The sequence below is a fragment of the Gastrolobium bilobum genome, unplaced genomic scaffold (genome assembly GCF_033153095.1).
Source record: "Gastrolobium bilobum isolate Gb01-03AN ecotype WA unplaced genomic scaffold, APGP_CSIRO_Gbil_v1 utg849, whole genome shotgun sequence".
Classification (NCBI taxonomy): Eukaryota; Viridiplantae; Streptophyta; class Magnoliopsida; order Fabales; family Fabaceae; genus Gastrolobium; species Gastrolobium bilobum.
In genome coordinates, this window is record NW_026899936.1 from 103,359 (window position 1) to 127,117 (window position 23,759).

Sequence of the window (23,759 nt, forward strand, 5' to 3'; positions counted from 1 at the left end):
ATTGGTGAACTTTCCTTTTTTTTTATTCGTTTGTTAATCACTGTTATCGAACATTGTGATTTGTGACTGTGTTAGTTGTAGCTTGATGATTATTGTGTTGTGTGGCAGAATACTGAAGTTCTCCGAAAGATGGGAAAGTACACGGGGATTAGCTCAAAATGTGCTATACCAGCAGACAGTAGGGATGCTTTGCCGATAGCGAAACGGGCACCGATTATGGCTCAAGTGGTTATTGGGACCCCTGGCACGATTAATAAGTGGATGACTTTTAAGAAACTTGGGGTGACAAGGTTGAAGATTCTTGTTTTTGATGAGGCTGATCAAATGCTTGCTGAGGTAATTCTATATTGATAATGAAATGTTGTTTATTTAGAATTTGAGGTTTTATTGTCCTTGGACTAGGCAAGCACATAGCCTTATCATTCTCCCTGAGCTTATTATTGTTACAATCTTTTGGGGAGTTGGCAACACCCTTGTTTTTTAATAGAATAAGTTACAATTAAATGGTAAGTTGTGACTATCCTCCTTTAATGATGGATAAAGAGGAAGAGTGCACTAGTAGACCGCTTGTTTTAACTCTTGATAATATATATCTTTTTCTAGTTAGTAATTACTCTCTAGTAAGTATTCTAGAGATCCTAGGACCTAATTTTAGGTTCAGGGAATTGTTATGGTTTACTGAATTAGTATTGTGATTTTCTTTTGTTTTTTAAAGCAGAGGTATTCGCAGTTCGGTTTCTAAATATGCTGTGCCCTAACTTGCTTAATTACTGTAAACTTTGCAGGATGGATTTAAAGATGATTCCCTGAGGATAATGAAAGGAATAGAAAAAGTCAATTCTAACTATCAGGTTTGTTGAACTCTTTCTTGCGTAGTGTGCTTGTGTGCATGGAATTTTCATCCATCCAAGAAATTCTGGCATAGACTTAGTCTACAAGTTGCATAGCCTAAGTTAAGTACACACTGACACATCGTCATTTTGCATTAAATAACTACATGATATATGTGTCAATCTACTACTTTTAAAATGATAATGTATTAGTTTATGTTTTGGTTTTATTTATATGACTTGTGTAGATCAAATCTATGCAAGAATTTATCAATCCATAGGGACAACACATCCATGTATACATGTTGTTTAAATTACCGTCACCCATCCTTCAACCTGTTCGGGTAGAACACCTGCCAATTCATGGAAGGCCATGCTCTCCCTGAGCCCTTGTGCAACTTGTGAAGTATATTTAAAAGAGTAAAGTGATTCATTCATCTTATAAGAACAGAAAAAAGTATGAGGAATTTTTTACGTAGTACATCATGCTCAATCAAATAATATTGCATAGATATGAAGATTGAATGTTAATTTGATTGATGCTAATGGTTTGCTATAATTTAATTTGAATCTATATAGAAGGGAATTATAACTGTTCCTTGTTATTTTTGTGCACCATAACCATTGCGTCTGTACTTAAATGAACATTTTACCAAGATTGGTTGCTTTGCATGTGATTCAAATGTTGTGTGTGCTTGTATGTGATGTAGTTGTTTTTTTAGTTTCTTTTCTTATCTAAGAAGATTTTGATTGACTTGTGTATGTCTAGGTTCTTCTGTTTTCTGCTGCATTGAATGACATTGTCCAGAATTTACTTTCGAGGACAGTTAAGCAGGATTATAATACACTTTTTGTGAAGGAACTATCTTTAGATGTCGTAAAGCAATATAAAGTTCATTGTCCTGATGAACTCTCTAAGATTGAAGTGAAAATGTTACATAAATCACTTGTTGTCGCTCCTGTTGTCGCTCCCGTCGCCCCAAGTAAGGGAGTCGACAAGGGAAAAAGGAAAGTGGTGAACATTGTTAAAAGGAAGGTCCGGTCTGCAGCGGACATTCCTGCCGAGGAGCTTGCTAGGAGGACTGGCGGCCCGGTTATTAAGGATGTGCAGGAGAATGCCCAGAGTTTGGCGGTCAACCCTTCTGCACCTGAAGTTATTCCTCCTAAACCAACGGCTTCTGGAAGGAAGAGGGTTGCTAGCGAGGATTTAAGCTCGCCTAAAGGAGCTAAAACGGTTAGGGTGGAGCCGACTGAGTCTGGTCAATCAGGTGGTAGTCTCTCGTTTGCCATGGAGAGTTTCTCGGACGCCCCTATTGTCGCTCCCGTCGCCCCAAGTAAGGGAGTCGACAAGGGAACCCGGGAGGCTACTCTTGCTGTTGACAGCCGTTGTTCTACCCAGCATGATGACTTGGTACAGAAAGGGCGCAAAATTGAGTCCTTAACGGCCGAGATCGGGCGGTTGGGTAAGGAAATTAGTGACCTGAAGGCAACCAATAAAACTTTATCTGACAGCAACCAAGAACTAAAGGGGGCTAGTGACGTGGTGCAACGCCTGTCGCAGGAGAAGGATGACTTATCAAAGTTATTGGATGAGTCTTCAACCGAGAAAAAGGGGCTCCAGGCGGCGAATAGCCAGTTGACTGCCGAGAAAGCTGCCCTTCAGTCGGAGAAGGGTGCGTTATCTGTTGAGTTGACTGGCGTATGTGGTAACTTGCATGCCGCCCAAGAGGATTTTAAAAAAGCTTCTGGGCGAGTACAGGAGCTGGAGCTTGCCTTGCCTTCAGTTTTTTATGATTCTTTTAACAACGCCCTGAATCAGGTTCAATTTCGATATCCTAAGATAGATGCTTCGGGCTTGAGTGCCGATTATGTGGTGGAAGGGAAACGCCTGCTTCATAAACTCTATAATGGCGAGACAACTGTGATAGAGGAAGGGCCTGACTCTGATGAGGAAGAGGATGATGTAGAGGAAGAACCAGCCAAGTTCGGTGACTCACCTTTAGGCGACCACCATGTGCTGAGCGGAGAACAACCCGTAGATGGCGAACCTACTGACGCCGTAGAGATCCCGTCGTGCGGATCCCATCGTTGGCGATGGTGTTATTGGCAACACTTCCTTTGGAAGGTATTGGTGAGGAAGCTTCATCTAGGAATAACGTTGAAGACACTCTGCGGAGGACGCCACTGAGGGGGTCTTAATAGCTGAAGAGGGAATCCCTACTGAAGATTGCCCAACTTAGTTTTTCTTTTTAACAACTATCTGTGTTTGCCATAGTTGATTCGCCACTGTAGAATTGTACTTGTTATTAATCAATGGATAACCTTTCTTTTGGCAACTTCAACGCTTGATTATTGATAAATGATTGTGTAATACGTTTATTAACTGCACGCTGGCTGCAGAGTAATTTGGAACTGTAACACCCTCTCTTGTAGGCCTCCAAGAGAGTTGTTTGCTAAGCAGAATTAGAGTTCTTTAATAGTATTTTAGAGACTGAAAAATTTCGCTTTTACATTGCCAATTAAAACTAAAGAGGGGATCTGATTAATTACAAAAATCAGAGTACACAAAATTTCTTAAACTTATTAAAAATATAAATTTCCTGATAGACCTTGCTGTCTTTAAAAATTCGTATAAAATCCAGTTCAACGATTCAAAAATATATTCTTTGTAATCTGGAAACTAGACATCTGGGACTTCACGTTCATATAAAATAATAGTGATTTGGAGTTCGTTTGCCCCTCGAAACATAACTCGCAAAATAAGAGAGAAAATAGTGGAAATATCACAAATGTCCTGGCTGGTAAAATTCATAATAAATTGATCTTTCAGAATTTCATTGCAAGGTTTATATATAATGAAACTAGACACCTGGGGCTACGCGTGCATACAAATTATAAGAAAATCGGAGGTCCGTAGCCCCAGTACGACAACTTACAAAGTGCTCGCAAAGACTTTTCAAAACTCAGCATTTAGATAACATGTCAAAATCCTTTTGGCAAACGTTTCAACATCTGTTTCCAAAATACTTGCTGGTCATAAAATCGTAATGCAATAATAAAATCGTAGTTCATAGTAATAAAAGCTTCTCAATTTCATACAGTCATCCATAAAATATCACATCAATAGCAGCATGCCCAAACAGTAGAAGCCAACAGCAAATATCCAAGTCCTCAAAAGCTTTTACGTCCTCCTGCCATTTTGTAAAAATAGCAGCCCCAAAGGGGTGAGAGAAAATCCCAGTAGTGTGGCAACAAAACCATAATGCAACAATATTAACTAGGCACAAAATCATAAATAGTCACTTCAAACATTTAATCTTTTTCATCATATATCATAACGCGTATATAACGCCCTTTTTCCTTTACGCTCATAGCACCGTCGTGCGCATAGCATCACAGTGGGTAGGGGTGTAAATGGGCTGGGCTGGGCTTTGGCCATCCTGGCCCAAGCCTACGTAAAAAAAAATGTAGCCTATCTGGCCTACTGGCCTATTAAAGGCTTTATTTGTAGGCCAAGCCCGGCCCATTTTCAAAAATAAGAAAGCCTGACATGGCCTACAGGCCTTGTAGGCTTCCCACTATATATACTAAGCAAAAAAAATAAATTGTATAGAGCAAAGAAAGTTTCATTCATCCATGCACTAGTACTTCTCATAAGAAAAAGATGACAAACAAGAAAGAGTCAACATAATACCTCAGCTCTAGAATGTATATCATAGAGGAATAAAGTCAAAGAAATGAGAAAAATAAGAAAAATACAATTACTGGATGCTGAAATAAAGTCTACAAGAGAATGTCATTCATTTAAAAATCTTTAAACCACCATCAAGACAAGGGAAAGAAGAGTATTATTGAAAGATCTTCATCAGTAACATCATAATCCAGCAAGGTACCCATTGCTCCATGGTATTAAGCTGCAACAGCATGTAAAATTTGGAGACATTAGACAAGTTTTTCTTTCATAAAATAAAATAGCACAAAAAGTAAGAGATATTGGTATTTAGTACTTTGTGTCTTTGCCACATAAATTAAATAGGCCAGCCTACAAGGCTGTAGGCCGGGCTTGACAAAATTGGCCTATGGCCTATTTATTAAAAAAGCTTTTTTATAAGCCTAAGCCTACTCTACTTTTCTGAAAGGCCGAGCCTGGACTGGGCTTAATGTAGGCCGGGCCGTAGGCTGGGCTGGGCCAGCCTGGCCCATTTACACCCCTAACAGTGGGTATTCCTAATGGCTCCCATAAAGGTGAATCCCACTGTGGAACCTATGCGGACTGAAGCCAAGTGTCCCCTCTCCTGGTACCAGGCATGCCTATATGATGCATGCTCAGTCACATGTCCTCAATACAAATATATATATATTCAAGATGTCATGAATCACGTATACATGCCATGTTATGCAATCGCACCCAACAGAAAAATGTATTATGATGTAAAATGCATGCATATATCATATCATCCTTTCATATTCTTACCAATGGCTCATCATCATCATAACATACATAGAACAAATGTGAGCAACACATCACAATTCCATACACTAGCCAATAGTCACATTAGGTAATACCGCCTACACATACCTTGGCACTTTAGCTATTTAAATCAAGCATTCCACAATTATCTAAACAGCAGTGCATAAGTCCAACGTTTCAAGAATGTTGTGCACCTAATTTAGAGGCATAACAAATCAGCATACGTTTCACTTTATTTCAATAATTAGCAACAAGACCTCAAGCCTACATGTCCTTATACCACTCGGCCATAAGGGTTCTTTTTCTAAAATTATTTTTGACTCTCATTTAACCTTTATAAATTTTTATCAGTGAGAAATTCTTTTAATATTTCCAATATGGCAGAATCGGTTTTCATGCTTCTCCTATGGAAAATTCCTAACTTTAATTTTTATAAAATACAGCAGCCCCATCCTACATTAATCAGTGAAAATCCTAGCACCCACATCCTATATAGGTTCGGTTTAGGTTGACATTATATATTTGCCATTTAATTAATTACACAGCCATTACCTACAAGGACAAGGATGTGCTCAAGAGGCATAAAACATGCTATTAAATTTATTTAATTCATGTAAGGTTGATACTGAAATATATTCCTAAACCCCCATTAAATTCAGATTTGGTTTCTTAGGCTAAAAAGTGCTCATGATCTATTTATATTTTTGTCACATAATCATCCCTATTAAACCATGGGTGTGCTATAGATACCTATAAACAGGTTGTCCATCTAGTTAAAAAAAACTTAAAACACAACCAAGCTCACTAAAACAGAATCGGTTTAATCATACTAAAGCTCAAGACATTAATTCAAAATTTCAGCTAAACAAAGCCAAGGGTGCGTGAAGGGAAACCTATTTATCATGCTGTCTAATTAGTTTAAAAACAGACTTAGCATACCCCCAAAATTACCAAACAGAATCGGTCCAAAAATGTTAATGACAATATATTCTAAAGCTCACTAATCCTTAATAGGTGCGTTAAAACAGAGGGTTTTAGGCATGCTGTTTTATTATTTTGATTTACCAAGAATATTTGATGCACTAACCTATAATCAAACAGCCCCCAAAGTTCATCAAGAGATCATTTCAAAGCTTTTTTTTTTTATGCTTTCAATTATGGTCCAAGAGCATAGCATGGCAGAATCAAAGAATATAAAATAACTAAGAGGGTTATTTCCTAAGTATGCCTTACAATTTGATCAGAGGAAAGAATAGAATGTTTTGGTGCCTACCTCTTGTGAGTTCACTAGGAAATCGAATGGAACAAAGGAGCAGCACACTCAGCTCTTCAACGATGGCTGTGCGCACCAAGGGAAAGAAGGATGTTCTAGAGTTCAATCCTCTTTACTTATGGACCTTCGACTGAATTGGGGAGGAGAGGAAGGAATGTAGCTTAAGCTCCAAAACTTCTTGCTTGTTGTTGCACGGTTAAGTAAGATTAGAGGAGAGAAGATATGCTCAAGTGTCTTGCTATTTTTCTTTCCTATGGAGTTCACGTCCTGTGGAGGAGATGTGAGAAGGAACATGCAAGCTTTGGTCCCCTCCTTTAATATGTCACGGTCTTTGTGTGGGAGGTGCGGATGAGATGGAGTTTTATGTTTCTCTCTAATGTTTCTCATGGTCAAGAGAGGTGGGAAAGAAATGGAACGAGTCAAGTTTGTTTCTGATTCAATGAGATAAACATTTTGCTTGCTGCTCACTCATTCAGCGCCCAAGGAGAGGAAGTGTGAAAGTTTGAAGGCTGATGGAGGGTGGATAAGTTATCTAGCCTTAGAGGATGAGTTGTGGGTCACAAAAAGGGGCCTTGGCCTATGCATGAAAAGGGAGCTTCCAAGTGTCCTCCTTGAGCCAAGGTGTCGTGCATGCAAAGGGTGGAAGAGACTTTGTTTGACACACAATAATCATGCATTGGCTGATTTGGTTGTGATAAGGTAGCCAACCAATCAGAATTTTCCTACACATCCTAGGCGTACATTTAGAGGAAATAAGGATGGGTTTTGGCCATGTGGAGATCACTAACCAATTAGGAGTTGCCTTGTGAGATTCTTAAGATGAGGTTAGGATAGATAAAAATATTGGGCTGAACCTAAAATGTTCCTTAAGGCCCTTGGCCATTCGGCAATCACATAAAAAGAAGCCAAAAATTATAAGCCCAATGGTGTTACTAATTTATGTATTAGCTCATAAAATTATAAGTTCCCAAATTTTTTAAGTATTTTTTTTTAATTTTTGCTATATGTTATCATTAATTTATTCCTTCACCTCTTAACTAAAATTTCACAGGCCTAAAATAATTACTCACTTACCATGGTGATTCAAATAATTCCCTAACTTGAATTAATTCCTTTCTTGGAGAAAGTAGCTATATAATCCGCAAACCATCCATGTATCAACACATAAGTCAAATTCCACATGTATCCATATTCCTCATGGCAATATATGTATATACACATATTTTCCTAATTTAGTGGGATGTTACAAAATGTCTCATTTTTAAAATTAAATATTTATTTTCCATTGCAACATGAATTGGTTCCATAATCTAATTTAATTCCTTCCTAGCCTATACAAGAGCATCATTTTGAAATAAATGTCCTACACCTTCCTAATCGTACTTTAAATAAGGTTCTAGTTAGACGGGATGTTACAGGAACTTCCTCCAATATCTATGTTTTTTTTTATCTAATGTTAAATATACATCTGAGAGATTTTATATATTTATTTATTCTTTATTGATGACCCTTGCCATTAAGGATAGAAATTTTCATGAAAAAACCAAAATTTGAGCATGCTCTAACGTCACATAATGGAGTAGCTGGAAGAACTGATTGCGCCAACGGATCTTTTGATTCTTGACTCAAATTTACCTGAAACCTGCTAATTGAAATATAAAATTGAACTTTGGCCATTCAATCATTAAAGAAAACCAGTAATAAAACAAACACTTTGCAAAATCAATGAAGAAATATATTCTGGTAAATCCACATGTCTGATGCGAGAGAGAGAGAGAGAGAGAGAAAGCAACAAGAGAGCCACATGAGTTAGACAGTGATGAGAGAGCGAACATAGTCCTGACTCCTGAGAGAGATGATAGAATGAATAGCATCATTAGCATGTGCAAATGAAGAGAGTGATGGCCAGAGTGATAGCTTGTGGGTTGAGATAGGACAATAATTTTCCCCTGACTTGTTATTCCCTAAATGGGGGAAAGTTTTCCTTCCTAGAAAAATTACTACTTTCTGTTACTGTATATGCCAAACTTCCATTTTTCCCCTTCTAAAACTTGATTCTATTATGACTTCTCCCTATATTACCCCCACGCCAAACATACCCTAGGGGTGAAAAATTAAAACAAGAATTTTTTTACAGTTTTTTTTATATATAAATATATTCCCCAAAATTTTCATCTCTGCTTTGAAGGATACAACAAACTTATCCCCCAAAACTCCACTGTTTGTGATGCTTGATAACTTCTCCTTTTGTCTCAGTGGAAGAAAAATTATATTCTGTAAATTATCTTATCATTGGGATAATCATCTTCCTTTTAGTAATTCCTTGTTGTTGCTTTGGCCTATTTTTCTCGGTATATTTCAATTTTTACTTTGTTTACTTGATAATTTTACATTGATTTTATGTTCGTTTTAATGGAAGTATCAATTTATCTAGAGTTAAATCATATTTTACTAGTTTTTAACATTTTATCTTGATCTACATGTATTTTCTGTAGGAGAAAGGATCTGAGGAAATTGTTCTTAAAGCAATGGGACGTGCTATAAATAAGACTGTAATGATTGCTGAACTGATCAAGGTTGGAGGATAGAGATCTTTATGTAATATGTTGGTAGTCTGCATTTGTTTATCTTTCGTGACTGACCTGTTTACTTGTTTCAGAGAAGGATTGTTGGCCTGCATCAGAACACTCTAATCGGATCAACTGATATAACTGACATGTGGGAACCGCTAGAAGAAGGCCTTCTTCCGTATGGATTTTGTTTCTTTTATGCTACCCCATTAAATCCTTAATTTCTGTGTGTATGGGATTGATTGTTCTCATTTTGTGTTTTACTTGATCTGTTTGGAGACTACTCGCCATGTTTCAATGATCACAATTACCTTGTCAAAGAAAGAACTGGATACATCCTCCACTGGGTAAGAGCTTGTGTGATGTTGTGTGACATCTTTATCTCTTGAGTGTAGTTGTTAGATGCTTTGTATTTTAATGGGCTTATTTATTTATGGGACATGCTCCTAGATCACTAGTTAAGATTGGCTTCATTAGTCTCTTTGATAAATCATGATCATTTATGATTTTTGATGAATTGTGCTCATAAATAAAATGTTTTCCCCACTTCTGGTAAATCACTTGTGCAAAGTTTATTTATTTTTATATTCAATACAGCTATAAGTTAGTAACTCTTTTTTCCTTGCTCTTGTAGTTCTACAAGTTATGGGTCAAGATATAAGTGCTAAATATATAGTAATGCCATGGTGTTACTTTGTTTCAGAAGTAAATACTGTATTATATTTTGCTATGGATGATCAGGAGAATATGACTTTGTTGTCCCACAAGTTTGATATTGTTTGTCAAATTGGGAATGGGAGAGGACAAAGAGGTTTTTATTAAAACACCTTTAAGTAAATTATTAAAACTCTAATGAAGTTTAACCTCCCTTATTTCAAACACATAATTTCCTTGTTTCTAAAAAATTGGAAGCCTTGTCTTAAATTTTATCATGTACATTAGAGCTGTCAATATGGGCTAAAGCCCTAGGGCCAGCCCATATGCCCCACACCAAGCCCAATTCATTTTTAGCCCTCTGTATAATGAGGTCATTTTAACCCTGAGCCCTGAAAGCCCCCTCATTTACAGGGCTAGGTTGGGGCCAGCCCGCGGTTCATCTATTCACATTTTTTCTTTTTCAGACCTTATATTGTTTTCCACGATTAGTCACGATTTTCTCGAGAAAATTTTCGATTCCCTTCTCAACAGCTACTTTCGTTGTTATTCTTCAAAATTTGGGAACCTGCTATCAAAGCCTTTCAATTCTATAGATGATTCACCAATATCGATCGATAATATAAAAGTTCAAAACCTTAGCGTCGTTTAGATTTGGCAGATTCAATTGCTTATAGATTACATATAAACTATCAGTAAAGTAATGGTGAGTTTCTATTCCCAATGGCTTAATCATACTTTATTTGGTTCTGTTTCTCAATTGATTGTATTTGTTTCTTCTTTTTTCATTTGGGGTTTGCATATTAGTATGCACTCTATTCGGAAAGGGCTGATGAAAAAATTTACGTGTGGGTCAGTGATTTTTCTTCTCTTCTTTTCTTACAAATTCCATCTTCTCACGCTGCTGTTTCATGTATTAATTCAGTTTCTCTGATATTCATTCCTTTGCTTAATTATTGAATCATTGCTTCTTCTTTTTTGTTTCTTTTTAATTTTATCAATGAGCTTTCAATTTCAAATTTCTGCACGACTTAGTGGTTCCTTTTCTCTTTGTTTGGTTGCTGAGAAAATGGAGGAAACAGAAACAAAACTTTCCTATATGTTTTCTGTTATTACCTGATTGAGTAATAATCAGTTTCTTTTTCTTATAATATCTCGAAAAATAAAATATAGAGAGAAAAAAATAGACACCAAAATAACAGAAAGAAAGAACCCTAAAAAAAAGGGAATGTTCTACTATACATGCATGTTACAAGCATTGACACATTGATCCAGAATGCTAATTTCACATGTTTTTAAGGGTTACATTTTTTAAGAGTTGGATTTTTTTTATATTTTTTGGGTGTTTAAATTAGTTTTAGGTTATTGGGTGTGTTCTCTGGCGACTATTTTTTTTTTAAGCATAGAAGATTGAGGTTCTTTTTTTGAAAATGGAAAAAAAAAATTCTTGGATTCTTGAATTGATTTTAGCTTATTGGGTGATTTTTTATGGGTGATTTATGTGAACATGGAAAAAGCTTGTGATAGTGTGGGTGGTTGTTGGTTTTTTTCTGAGTATTTTTCTTCCTGGATTTTCAGTGAAGAGGAAGTTAAGAAGATTTACAATGTTTTCTGTGAGAGATACTTTGGATTTGGATGTGAGATTGATGAGGACACCTCTAATAAGCTTGAAAATCTATAATGGAAGTGTTGTATGGCTTATTGTTAGTCCTTTTTTTGTTGCATTTGTCTTTACTCTTTTTGTTTCTCTTTGAACAGCTGTAGTTCTGTTTGTTCTCCCAGATTCATATGTTGATCCTAAATACAAGGACTACGGTGGTGAGGATCCTTTTAGTTTTTGGTTTTCTCTTACCCTCATCAATCTTGAACTTGCTGTGATAACTTCTATTGTTTTGGATTTTGATGGGGGTGAATTGCAGATGTTCTTCTCATATTCTGGGGTATGTTGGCATCAGCTACAGTTCTCCCACACTTTATTCTGCAATCAGCAACCTTGCAAGTTCCCTTGCCTATCTTAATATTATATTTGACAAATTCTTAATTTTTTCTTTGTTCAGCTTTTACTTTTCTACTTGAGGATAGGATATGGATAATATATATTTAAAAATTCTATCAAGCCTACATCATATCTTCAAAGAAAAAAAAATTCATATAATATGGCAGAAGTACAACTCCAAGGGGACCTGGTCCATTGAGAGCTCCACCACTCTCCCTTTGACTTTACCCTTGATGTAACAATTTCAAAAATGTTATTTCCACAACATTCTGGTTACCATTTTTATACCAGTTAAGTTTGTGCAAGTTTTTTTCATCACCATTTTTATAGGGGTTTTATGTTTATCATGTAACATGATATAACATCACTTTCCTACACACACATTAAAGAGGTGGGATCCACATGTTTTTCTTTCTCTTTCATCATTCCACTTTCTCTCTCCATTTTTTTTGTGTGTGTTGGAAACAACACTTAAATTATGTAACATAACACTAATAAAACCCTTTTTATAGGCCCTAGAATCAAGATTTTAATTTGCTTTTCATCACCAAGTTTAAACATTGACATCTTAGAAAGTGTTTAGTTTTCATCCGCCACATTATTATAAGAATACCTCCTCTCATGTGATATTCAAGAAAAGCAAAACTTGTTAGCAACCAATTTTAATTTTACCATTGATACTATCTTAGTCTATTATCCATTCTTATTTTGTTTTTTCTTATCCTATTACACCACAATTTAAGGATGGAAAAGATAGTTGTAAGAAGTAGAACTAACTTAGCTAAGGTTTTGGAGAGCATTATATCAATATCAGGTGGACTTATAGTGACCTTCTACAAAAGCCATTCGATCATCATTGCTAATAATTCCTCTTCCTTTCAACTTCCACAATCAAATGGCATTCTTATTTCAGTAGATACAAATTGGGCCATTGGTGGCCTTCTACTCACAGCTTGCAATATACTACTTACAGTATGGTTCATTGTCCAGGTATATATTTGTTGTTGTTATGTATGCATATATTCAATAAGGTAGTTCTCAAATAATTTTGAATTCTGATATTCATGTAGCAGGTGGAAATCTTGAGGGAGTTCCCGGATGAACTAACTATGGTCTTTTTTTACAACATGTGTGCAGCCATAGCAGCTGCAACTGTTAAATGGTGATATATGTTTACAACCAGCATTTTTCTTGCAATATGAGGATAATAAGATTGGGGATACATTTTTACCTGTCTAAGTTTTCAAGCTGGGTTTCTCCATGAAGTAATATAATGTTAAGCGTCCTATACATATTGGTTAGGATCAATAGTGACATGCGAGATTTAGCTTTGCTTGGAGATTATTTTTCTTGGAAGTCTTTCTTGATATTTCACATCTTCTTGGAGAATGGAGATTATTTTCTTTCTGTTCAACCGAATTGGAATTGGTGCAGTTGATAAATAATTGTTAGAATTGCTCAGATTCCCTTGATTCAATGCTTTTTGACTTTAATTCCTTGGTGACTTCTTGTTCATGCTTCAAACCAGATTGGAGTCCTCTTTTTTATGGAAAAAAATTACATATTAATTTTTTGAAAGGCCCGCGGGCTGGCCCTAAACCATAGGGCTTTTGGCCCATGTGGGCCTATGTCATTGTGGGCTTTATGGCCCTGCGGGCTTTTTGGCCCTAACCCACACGGGCTAGGGCTAAATGGGTCGGGCTGGCCCGTTTTGACACCTCTAACGTACATTCCCTTTTTTTCTTGTTAAATTCTAAACAAAGGGTTGTTTATGTTATTTTAGAAAAAGTCAGGTCTGTATAATCTCATTAAACGTGGAGAGGAGCATGTAAATTTACTTGACATGTTTCTTTGTTTGGCATTTGACTTCTAATTTGTACCCTGTTTTTCAAATACCATGTTGAGGACGAGGGAACATATTAGTTCTTTGAATTCAAGGAGTGAAGTAAATACTGTGTCTATCATGCTGTTGTACTTATTCCCATATGACTTTCGTGCAGACTGATGGAAGGTTTCAACTTCATTAACTTTATAGTGTATCAGTTTCTGTTGATTATAAGTTTGCACTTTTCGTTTTTTTTTCCTCTTCTAACTTTTGGCTCCAAATGGATTCTATTAAATATTCAATTCTGTATATTAAGGTCCAGTCATGATCTACTAGTTCTGGTTGTCTTCTGTATTATGTTTCTACAAGCTTCTGTACATGCAATCAGTTGTGTTGACAAAAAGAAGATTTTTTGGGTGTCTCAGTTAGTTTTGCTTACATTATTTTGCTAGACTGAAATGAAAAATTCAAGCAACAGTAGTATGGTTTATACCTGGGGTGAATCTAGGATATAATACTTTGTTTATTTATTTATTTTTGGGGGTGGGGCTGGGGGGCAGCCCCCATGCCTCTCGTTAGACTGGTTGAGTTCTTTTTAATTATATTCATTGTTGGTATTTTAAGTTCCTTTTTTTTTTCCTCATGCAGATACCAACCTCCTATTCCAGTTGATCAAGTAAAACCTTTAAATGAATATGAAGAGGAAGGAGGTGAGTTAAAAGTTTTTTCTTTTAATTTTTAAAAAAAAGTGAAATAAGTGTTTATTATGGCATGTTTACTATAGTTTGATCTAATACAGAAGGCTCACCAAGGATGCGAGGAAGAGGGCGTGGGCGTGGTCGTGGAAGGGGCAGGGGTAGAGGTATTGCCAAGTACTTAGTTTCACTTATTTCACTGTAATTGGCTGTTCTATAGATTATAGAATGTTCAGAAATGGTTTGTTGAACTCCTTATTGTGGAATTTTTAAAGATGCAAAAGGTGCTTATTAGGATATAATCTTTTATGCTTAGGATTTTACAATGGGGGTATGGAAAATGGTGATGGCTGGGATGGTGGACGTGGCTATGGTGGCAGAGGGCGAGGCCGTGCAAGGGGTCGTGCTTTCCGGGGACGGGGACGAGGCTATGGTGTCCAGCCGGTTGGGTACTATGACTATGGTGAATATGATGCGCCACCTGCCCCACGTGGTAAGCATGCAAGTTCATGAAATTTAGATTTGTAGAAAATAAATTTATGTTGTGATGCCTAAATTACATTTGTTGTATTATCAGATGAAATATTGATTGATGCCAGGTGTGTGCTGGCATAGTGAATGGATTTGTGTTTTTAAATGTGCTATTTGCATTAGATGGTGCTTCCTATTAAATCAGGCTACGGAAGATACAGAAGAAAATTCATTTGAATTCATCAACTGTTTTCCTTGTCTTTTTAATTTTCCTCCGTGCCTTTTATTCCTTCTTTTTCAGCATTTTAAAGTTCTCTTCCTGCATGCTACTTGACTGAACATTATAGTAATTTCTGTTTGATGATTTTGCAGGTCGTGGACGTGGAAGGGGAAGAGGCCGGGGACGTGTTCGTTATGAAGGCCGGGGAGCAGCTGCTTGATATATGATGTTGGTTATCATGTGTATGTTCTGTTAGATGGTTGTCCTTCTGCATATCATTTGCGTGATCTGCTAATATTTTGGTATTATTTGCAACGTTCAATGTTGCAGCCATGTTCCTGCAGTTTTGTTTTTGTAGTTTTTCTTTGTAACCTCTATAATTTTGCCTAGATCGGTAGGTGGAGTTAGATATATTTCATTTGTTTAAATACTTAAAAGAATTAAATTGTAAATTTTTTTAATAGGAATTATAGCAGTAAGTTATTTTCGAAGTTTTTAGGTGGAAGTTTCATTTCTGTTGAAATTTGGATAGGAATGAGGCGTCATAGATTACTCTTTTTTACTGAGCAGTTGAAGACTCTAATTTTCTGGTTTATCTATTCTCTCATAACTTTTTAAGTCTGAGCAAATGAAAATTTGAATTCTATGTCAGCTACTTTAGTGCATCACCTTCATGTGTGAGCATCATTGATATCCCATTAATTTAAGTCATTACAGAAACCTTGGTTTACTTTACTTCGAAAAGTCACTTGAAAATTCCAGGCATATGTTTTAATTACAACATGGAGAGAGGAAATTAATAATATTACTTTATTTGGATTATTTATTTTATTTTGTATTGAGAGCGAGAAAATTATTTTATCAGTACATCAGCATGGCCGGTGTTTTGCATTCCCTAATGTTGTGGTTTTCTTGGATTAATCATTGTAATATTCTATATATTAAATTATAGTTTTAGATTTTTTTTTTGGGAACATTTTTTTTAAAGTTCATCAAATTTTTTTGTTTGGATTAATGTTTCTCGTGTTATAAAAGATATTTTTATTTTATATATATATATATATATATATAAATATCTAAGATTTATATTTTAATTTTTTTTTCCATATAATATCATGGGTTTTAAAATTATCTCTTATAATAAATAATCACATGGTTGACCATTGTCACTTAGCAACAGAACACATCACAACCGAAAGATAGTTTGTAAAGTTATATATTAATAAAAAAATGCAGGTTATATTTACAAATTTTTTTGTTTACAAACTACACTATATTCTCCCGGGAGAATACAAATTTTTACAAACTACACTATGTTCTTCCGGGAGAATACAGTGTAAATTGTAAAAAAATTCAAAAAAATTTGTAAACGGATCCTGACCCTAATAAAAAAAGGGTGTGAAATATTTGGCAAGTTAAGTATTCGATTCGCTGATCTTAAAAATATTCTTCGGCGTACTCAACCCGTTAAGAGATAATGCTGCTTCACATCACTTGTTTATGGATTAGTCTATACAAGATAAAAATATACCGAAATTTCAAATTTTGTGGGTATCAAATAACTCAGCCAGCCACTTAAACGGGTACTAAAATTACACTCTAAGGAAGTTTGATCGAGAGTGAAGGAAAATGGACTTGTATCGTCAGCACATGAAACAGCAGGAGAGTCACAACTTTAAATCCTCAGGGAATCATTATCCTCAGGGAATCATCTTTAAATCCATCCTGCAAAGTTTACAGTAATTAAGCAAGTTAGGGCACAACATATTTAGAAACTGAACTGCGAATACCTCTGCTTTAAAAAACAAAAGAAAATCACAATACTAATTCAGTAAACCATAACAATTCCCTGAACCTAAAACTAGGTCATAGGATCTCTAGAATACTTACTAGAGAGTAATTATTAACTAGAAAAAGATATATATTATCAAGAGTTAAAACAAGCGGTCTACTAGTGCACTCTTCCTCTTTATCCATCATTAAAGGAGGAGAGTCACAACTTACCATTTAATTGTAACTTATTCTATTAAAAAACAAGGGTGTTGCCAACTCCCCAAAAGATTGTAACAATAATAAGCTCAGGGAGAATGATAAGGCTATGTGCTTGCCTAGTCCAAGGACAATGAAACCTCAAATTCTAAATAAACAACATTTCATTATCACGATAGAATTACCTCAGCAAGCATTTGATCAGCCTCATCAAAAACAAGAATCTTTAACCTTGTCACCCCAAGTTTCTTAAAATTCATCCACTTATTAATCGTGCCAGGGGTCCCAATAACCAATTGAGCCATAATCGGTGCCCGTTTCGCTATCGGCAAAGCATCCCTACTGTCTGCTGGTATAGCACATTCTGAGCTAATCCCCGTGTACTTTCCCTTCTTTCGGAGAACTTCAGTATTCTGCCACACAACACAATAATCATCAAGCTACAACTAACACAGTCACAAATCACAATGTTCGATAACAGTGATTAACAAACGAATAAAAAAAAAGGAAAGTTCACCAATGCCGGTTTGTTTTAGAATCATCTATGGCCCAGTGTTTTTTATCACATATGTCCCATTGATTTGTAAAAAATAAAAAAATCACGAGGAAAAGTTCGATAATAGTGATTAACAAACGAATAAAAAAAAAAAAACAAACAGGAAAGTTCACCGAAGCTGGTTTGCTTTAGAATCACCTATGGCATATGTTCGATGGTTTGTAAAAGTAAAAAATCACGGGAGCAGATAAAAAAACATATACTTTTGCAAACCACACGAGTGATAAAAAATAATCAAAGGCATAGGTGATTTTGCAGTAAATGGTTTGTTTTAGAATTACCTATGTCTTGTGATTTTTTTTTTATCACATATACCCATGTGGTTTGTGAAAAAAAAATTACAGCTGCATGTGTGATAAAAAACATAACTTTTTGCAAATAAAATAACTCTTAAAATCACAGGAGCCACATATCAAAGGGAAATACAAGCTTTTTAAACACCCAAAAATTTTAAAGAAAAATTTGTTGCATGAATTTTAAATTCATCTTCAAGCTCTGCTTAAAGTTTCAAGGCAATGGCAATAGTATATGGAGACTTTGAGTTCGAACCGCCATTGCTCAACTTTCTTTTTTCTTGCTCTGTGAGTTTGTGGTTATAATTGAAGTTGAACATGTTTGTGGTCAGCTGTCGTTGTTCTTCCCTTCGTATTAGAGAGATGTTTCTCTCCGTTTCATGATTAACAAAAATTAACTTGTCTAAGGAAGAAATTTTAGATAAGTATGAAGGGCTGAAGGCCATGCTTTGGAGTTAGGAAGAAATCAAGTGAATACATTATCAACCAATCTTAAATATTAAAAGGTTGGATCATGGCTAGTAAAAGTCCAATTGCCACCTTTTAACTTCCCTTATAAGTGAGATGAAGTTAATTTTCACGCTAGAAGCTGCTTTTTTTCTTTCTTTCTTTTTATCCGGTTTCGGATTTGAATCTGTATCAATAACTCTAAAATATAATTCAATAAATCTCAGTAGTTGTTGAAGATGTTAAAACATAATTCAATAAATTATGTTAAAATATAATTTTCACGCAGGGCATTGCTGAGCTTTTCCAAAAAAAAAGAAGAAAAAAGAAAAACTTCTAGGGCTCACGATCAGATATCCCTTTGGAGGGATATAGCTTTTCTTCCGGAAGTATGGGGCCACCACATATCGTATCCAGCTATTGCATTCTTAGTTATGGGTTATTTAATCCATGATAGAATAAGATTATATGTCGATTTAAAAAAGCAATGTCTTAGAACCTTACCTGAATAGCCAACTCCCTGGTTGGGCAAATGCAGAAAGCTTGAGGAGCCTGCAACTTTGGATTAATTCGACTAAGCATACCAAGAAGGAAACACGTGGTTTTTCCGGAATCGTTATGCGCCTGTGCGATCAAATCCCTATTAGGAGGATTCAAGATCATAGGCAAGGTTACGACGAAACCTGCACCGAAATTCAAAACCATAAACCGTTAATTTCTTGCCGAGAAAGAGAGAAAAGAGAAATCGGGAATGGGGATCGAACCAACCGCTTGGATGTTGGAGTCTTCAGGCTCGTCCAAGAACTTGGGAGAAGGCTTCTTGTTCTCGTAGATCGTTAATCCGTCGACGTTGAGCGATGAGGTTGCTGTCTCGGAGCTCGGCGTTGCGTTGGTTTCTTCATCTGCTTTGTCGGCCCAGCTCTTAGGCGAGGAAGCCGGCGCCGGCGGATGAGCATCGCTGGCGGAGGTGGTTTCGGTGGTGGATGGTTCTGCCGTAGCAGTAGACACGAGACCGAGTGAAGAGTATTCAAAAAAAAAAATTAGCAGTTTCAGAGGGAAGGAGAGGGATTGAGCCTTGCCGTGAAGAGTAATTAAATAAAATAGACATATACTACTAATATATATAAAGAGGGAGGGTGCTAATTTGGAAAGATTTTTTATGGATTGAAATTTTAAAGAATTTCGTAATTCGCAAAAAAAATCTACTAATATTTAATTATGATTTTGAAGGATTGAAAAAAATCACTTAATATTTGATTAAGAATTTAAAAGATTATTTTAGAGTGTAGTCAAATCCGGTGGTATTCAACAAGTATTTTAAATAAAGAAAAAAAATCTTGTGATATCAAAATATATGACGATTTTAGTTAATTTTCTATTAATGTAAATTTTATTAGATTTTTTAGTGAGAAATACAGATATGATGTCTTTTTTACAATCTTATACTAACCTCTATGTTTTCTTAAGATTTCTAATTGCAAAGTTTTTTTTTCTTTTGGCGGGTCTACCCGCTCGAAACCGGGTTTCGCTAGGAGAGCTTCATCAAAGCTAAAAAAATAAATTTTTAAGCGATTTTCATCACAAAACAACACAGAAATAACAATCCAACAAAAGTCTAACCTAATCCATCTCAAAAACATTAGATTTTTTAGAGCTTTTGAAAATTTAAAAAATGATTTTTCAAGTTATAGGTCGCGATTATTCTTAGCACAAAAAGGTATAATTTTTTTTATTAAAATCAACATATTAGACAAATCTAAGACCACTTATAGGCTTTAAAATTCCATGTAGAATTGAATTAAAAAGTCAAAGTTAAGCTTAGGCCATTACTTTGCTTATTTGCAATTTAGTCCCTAAACTTTCACATATTTATACTTTGACCCTTAAACATTATTAAAAATTTCATTTGTGTCTAACTTACTTCATTTAGCATGAATTCTATTATCACATTAATTCTCATGCTACTTCATTCATTTACTTACTAAATTTTGCATCAAATGCTTACTTAGTTCAAAATTAACATAGACTAATAATTAATATTAATTTAATTATATAATTTCAATATTTCCTAATGAGGGTTGTTATAGTTAATGTATAAGAGATAAAGGTAGAAAGGGCAAAGTCAAGAACATAAGGCGTGGTTAAATGAAAAAAAAATGTATATACATAAAAAAAATTGAAAAAAGAAAGAAAAAGAAGCTTGCTTATTAGAAAAGTATTATATTTCATGAATAAAAATGTGTGGAAAATTACAAAGGATGGAGAGTTGAAAAAGAAAAAGAAAATGTGTTTTGCGAATGTGTTATTAATTGATGATTGTTTCTTTTTAAATCTGATTTCTAAACTTATAGCCATTTTTTTATACATTTAATCTCTTCCTTTAGCCATGGTAGTGTTTCTTTAGTGAAGAATGAGTAAAACACACACCCTCAGACACTTGAGTGTGAGTGAGTCAAAAATCCTAGTGGTTTAATTTCCCTACTTTCTTTCTTGAGAACTCTTGTTACAATTCTATGACTTGTGGATTGTGAATATTTGCTTGATTTGATGCCTCATTATTTTTATACATTAAGACTGAATACTCCCTTGATTGTGATATTTATTGATTGACCTGTTGAGATTTCATTAAGCACATGAACTCGTCTCGTTTCCCATAGTTTTGTTTTAATTGATTGCTGGGATAACAATATTCTAAATCTGAAATAAACTCACCTAGAAATGCATGTTTAGGCTTCTGTAATCGGTAAAAGTCGAACTTTTGGATTGATATCTCGCGAAATGCAGAATCTGAGTTCTGCCGCGAAATATCAGGATATTGGGTTAGAAAAATGTCAGACACGACACGTTAGAATTTTTGAAGTGTTGTTGCTTCATAGGTCCGCGCACGTACATAACACATAAAAATCTAAGTAACCAATTTAAGTTGATTGTAATTTCTGCCTACGGTGGCTGATATCCAGACCATTTTCTGTTTAGGTATAATACCAACTGTGTTAAGAATTTTCGAGAACTGTTGTTTCTATTTTTTGATATTATGAAAGTAGTTATTTTAACCTTCTATTTTAAGGATTAATGTTTCTATGTTGTAGGAGATAATTTTATTTTCTACACACACATAAAAATATATAGAGCTCATGTAGAGTCGAAGAGAAGAAAGAGAAAAAGAAAATATGAGCTCTATACACTTTTATATATGTGTAAGAATGTGACATAAAAAATATTAATCCCTTTGTTTGAAGACCAATTACCTGTTTACGTGTTTGAATTATTGTTTCCCTGTTTCCAATTTAAGAAAGGAATGAAAATAGAAGAGAATATTGTACAGACCGTCATCACCGTTAACTAACTATAAGTAATGCTGACGATACAAGTCCATTTTCCTTCACTCTCGATCAAACTTCCTTCGAGTGTAATTTTAGTACCCGTTTAAGTGGCTGGCTGAGTTATTTGATACCCACAAAATTTGAAATTTCTGTATATTTTTATCTTGTATAGACTAATCCATAAACAAGTGATGTGAAGCAGCATTATCTCTTAACGGGTTGAGTACGCCGAAGAATATTTTTAAGATCAGTGAATCGAATACTTAACTTGCCAAATCTTTCACACCCTTTTTTTATTAGGGTCAGGATCCGTTTACAAATTTTTTTGAATTTTTTTACAATTTACACTGTATTCTCCCGGAAGAACATAGTGTAGTTTGTAAAAATTTGTATTCTCCCGGGAGAATATAGTGTAGTTTGTAAACAAAAAAATTTGTAAATATAACCTGCATTTTTTTATTAATATATAACTTTACAAACTATCTTTCGGTTGTGACGTGTTCAGTTGCTAAGTGACAATGGTCAACCATGTGATTATTTATTATAAGAGATAATTTTAAAACCCATGATATTATATGGAAAAAAAATTAAAATATAAATTTTAGATATTTATATATATATATATATAAAATAAAAATATCTTTTATAACACGAGAAACATTAATCCAAACAAAAAAATTTGATGAACTTTAAAAAAAATGTTCCCAAAAAAAAAATCTAAAACTATAATTTAATATATAGAATATTACAATGATTAATCCAAGAAAACCACAACATTAGGGAATGCAAAACACCGGCCATGCTGATGTACTGATAAAATAATTTTCTCGCTCTCAATACAAAATAAAATAAATAATCCAAATAAAATAATATTATTAATTTCCTCGCTCCATGTTGTAATTAAAACATATGCCTGGAATTTTCAAGTGACTTTTCGAAGTAAAGTAAACCAAGGTTTCTGTAATGACTTAAATTAATGGGATATCAATGATGCTCACACATGAAGGTGATGCACTAAAGTAGCTGACATAGAATTCAAATTTTCATTTGCTCAGACTTAAAAAGTTATGAGAGAATAGATAAACCAGAAAATTAGAGTCTTCAACTGCTCAGTAAAAAAGAGTAATCTATGACGCCTCATTCCTATCCAAATTTCAACAGAAATGAAACTTCCACCTAAAAACTTCGAAAATAACTTACTGCTATAATTCCTATTAAAAAAATTTACAATTTAATTCTTTTAAGTATTTAAACAAATGAAATATATCTAACTCCACCTACCGATCTAGGCAAAATTATAGAGGTTACAAAGAAAAACACAAAAACAAAACTGCAGGAACATGGCTGCAACATTGAACGTTGCAAATAATACCAAAATATTAGCAGATCACGCAAATGATATGCAGAAGGACAACCATCTAACAGAACATACACATGATAACCAACATCATATATCAAGCAGCTGCTCCCCGGCCTTCATAACGAACACGTCCCCGGCCTCTTCCACCCCTTCCACGTCCACGACCTGCAAAATCATCAAACAGAAAAAAATTAAAAGAAAAAACTTTTAACTCACCTCCTTCCTCTTCATATTCATTTAAAGGTTTTACTTGATCAACTGGAATAGGAGGTTGGTATCTGCATGAGGGGAAAAAAAAGAAACTTAAAATACCAACAATGAATATAATTAAAAAGAACTCAACCAGTCTAACGAGAGGCATGGGGGCTGCCCCCAGCCCCACCCCCAAAAATAAATAAAAAAACAAAGTATTATATCCTAGATTCACCCCAGGTATAAACCATACTACTGTTGCTTGAATTTTTCATTTCAGTCTAGCAAAATAATGTAAGCAAAACTAACTGAGACACCCAAAAAATCTTCTTTTTGTCAACACAACTGATTGCATGTACAGAAGCTTGTAGAAACATAATACAGAAGAAGACAACCAGAACTAGTAGATCATGACTGGACCTTAATATACAGAATTGAATATTTAATAGAATCCATTTGGAGCCAAAAGTTAGAAGAGAAAAAACGAAAAGTGCAAACTTATAATCAACAGAAACTGATACACTAAAAAGTTAATGAAGTTGAAACCTTCCATCAGTCTGCACGAAAGTCATATGGGAATAAGTACAACAGCAT

At 34.9% G+C, this 23,759-nt stretch overlaps 3 protein-coding genes across 3 annotated transcripts; 2 read left to right on the forward strand and 1 right to left on the reverse strand.

Moving 5' to 3' along the window:
• The first annotated feature begins 8,299 nt into the window (after positions 1–8,299).
• Positions 8,300–15,468, forward strand: LOC133294275 (putative glycine-rich cell wall structural protein 1). The gene is made up of 8 exons (XM_061492924.1): positions 8,300–8,317; positions 9,070–9,150; positions 9,234–9,322; positions 9,417–9,491; positions 14,268–14,329; positions 14,419–14,481; positions 14,631–14,807; positions 15,158–15,468. The coding sequence occupies exons 1-8, from the start codon at positions 8,300–8,302 to the stop codon at positions 15,223–15,225; spliced, it is 633 nt and encodes a 210-aa protein (XP_061348908.1). The 3' UTR covers positions 15,226–15,468.
• On the forward strand, positions 10,108–14,171 carry LOC133294272 (WAT1-related protein At5g40230-like). Its single transcript, XM_061492922.1, has 5 exons — positions 10,108–10,504; positions 11,581–11,616; positions 11,718–11,793; positions 12,708–12,784; positions 12,868–14,171. The coding sequence occupies exons 1-5, from the start codon at positions 10,502–10,504 to the stop codon at positions 12,958–12,960; spliced, it is 285 nt and encodes a 94-aa protein (XP_061348906.1). The 5' UTR covers positions 10,108–10,501; the 3' UTR covers positions 12,961–14,171.
• Positions 15,469–16,688: 1,220 nt separating the features above from the next.
• LOC133294276 (DEAD-box ATP-dependent RNA helicase 38-like) lies at positions 16,689–23,251 on the reverse strand (the record flags this gene model as incomplete). Its single annotated transcript, XM_061492925.1, has 6 exons — positions 16,689–16,730; positions 17,180–17,407; positions 18,795–18,973; positions 19,055–19,279; positions 23,088–23,138; positions 23,190–23,251. Coding segments are annotated over 6 exons (787 nt in total), but the record flags the coding sequence as incomplete, so codon positions are not given.
• Positions 23,252–23,759: the final 508 nt, after the last annotated feature.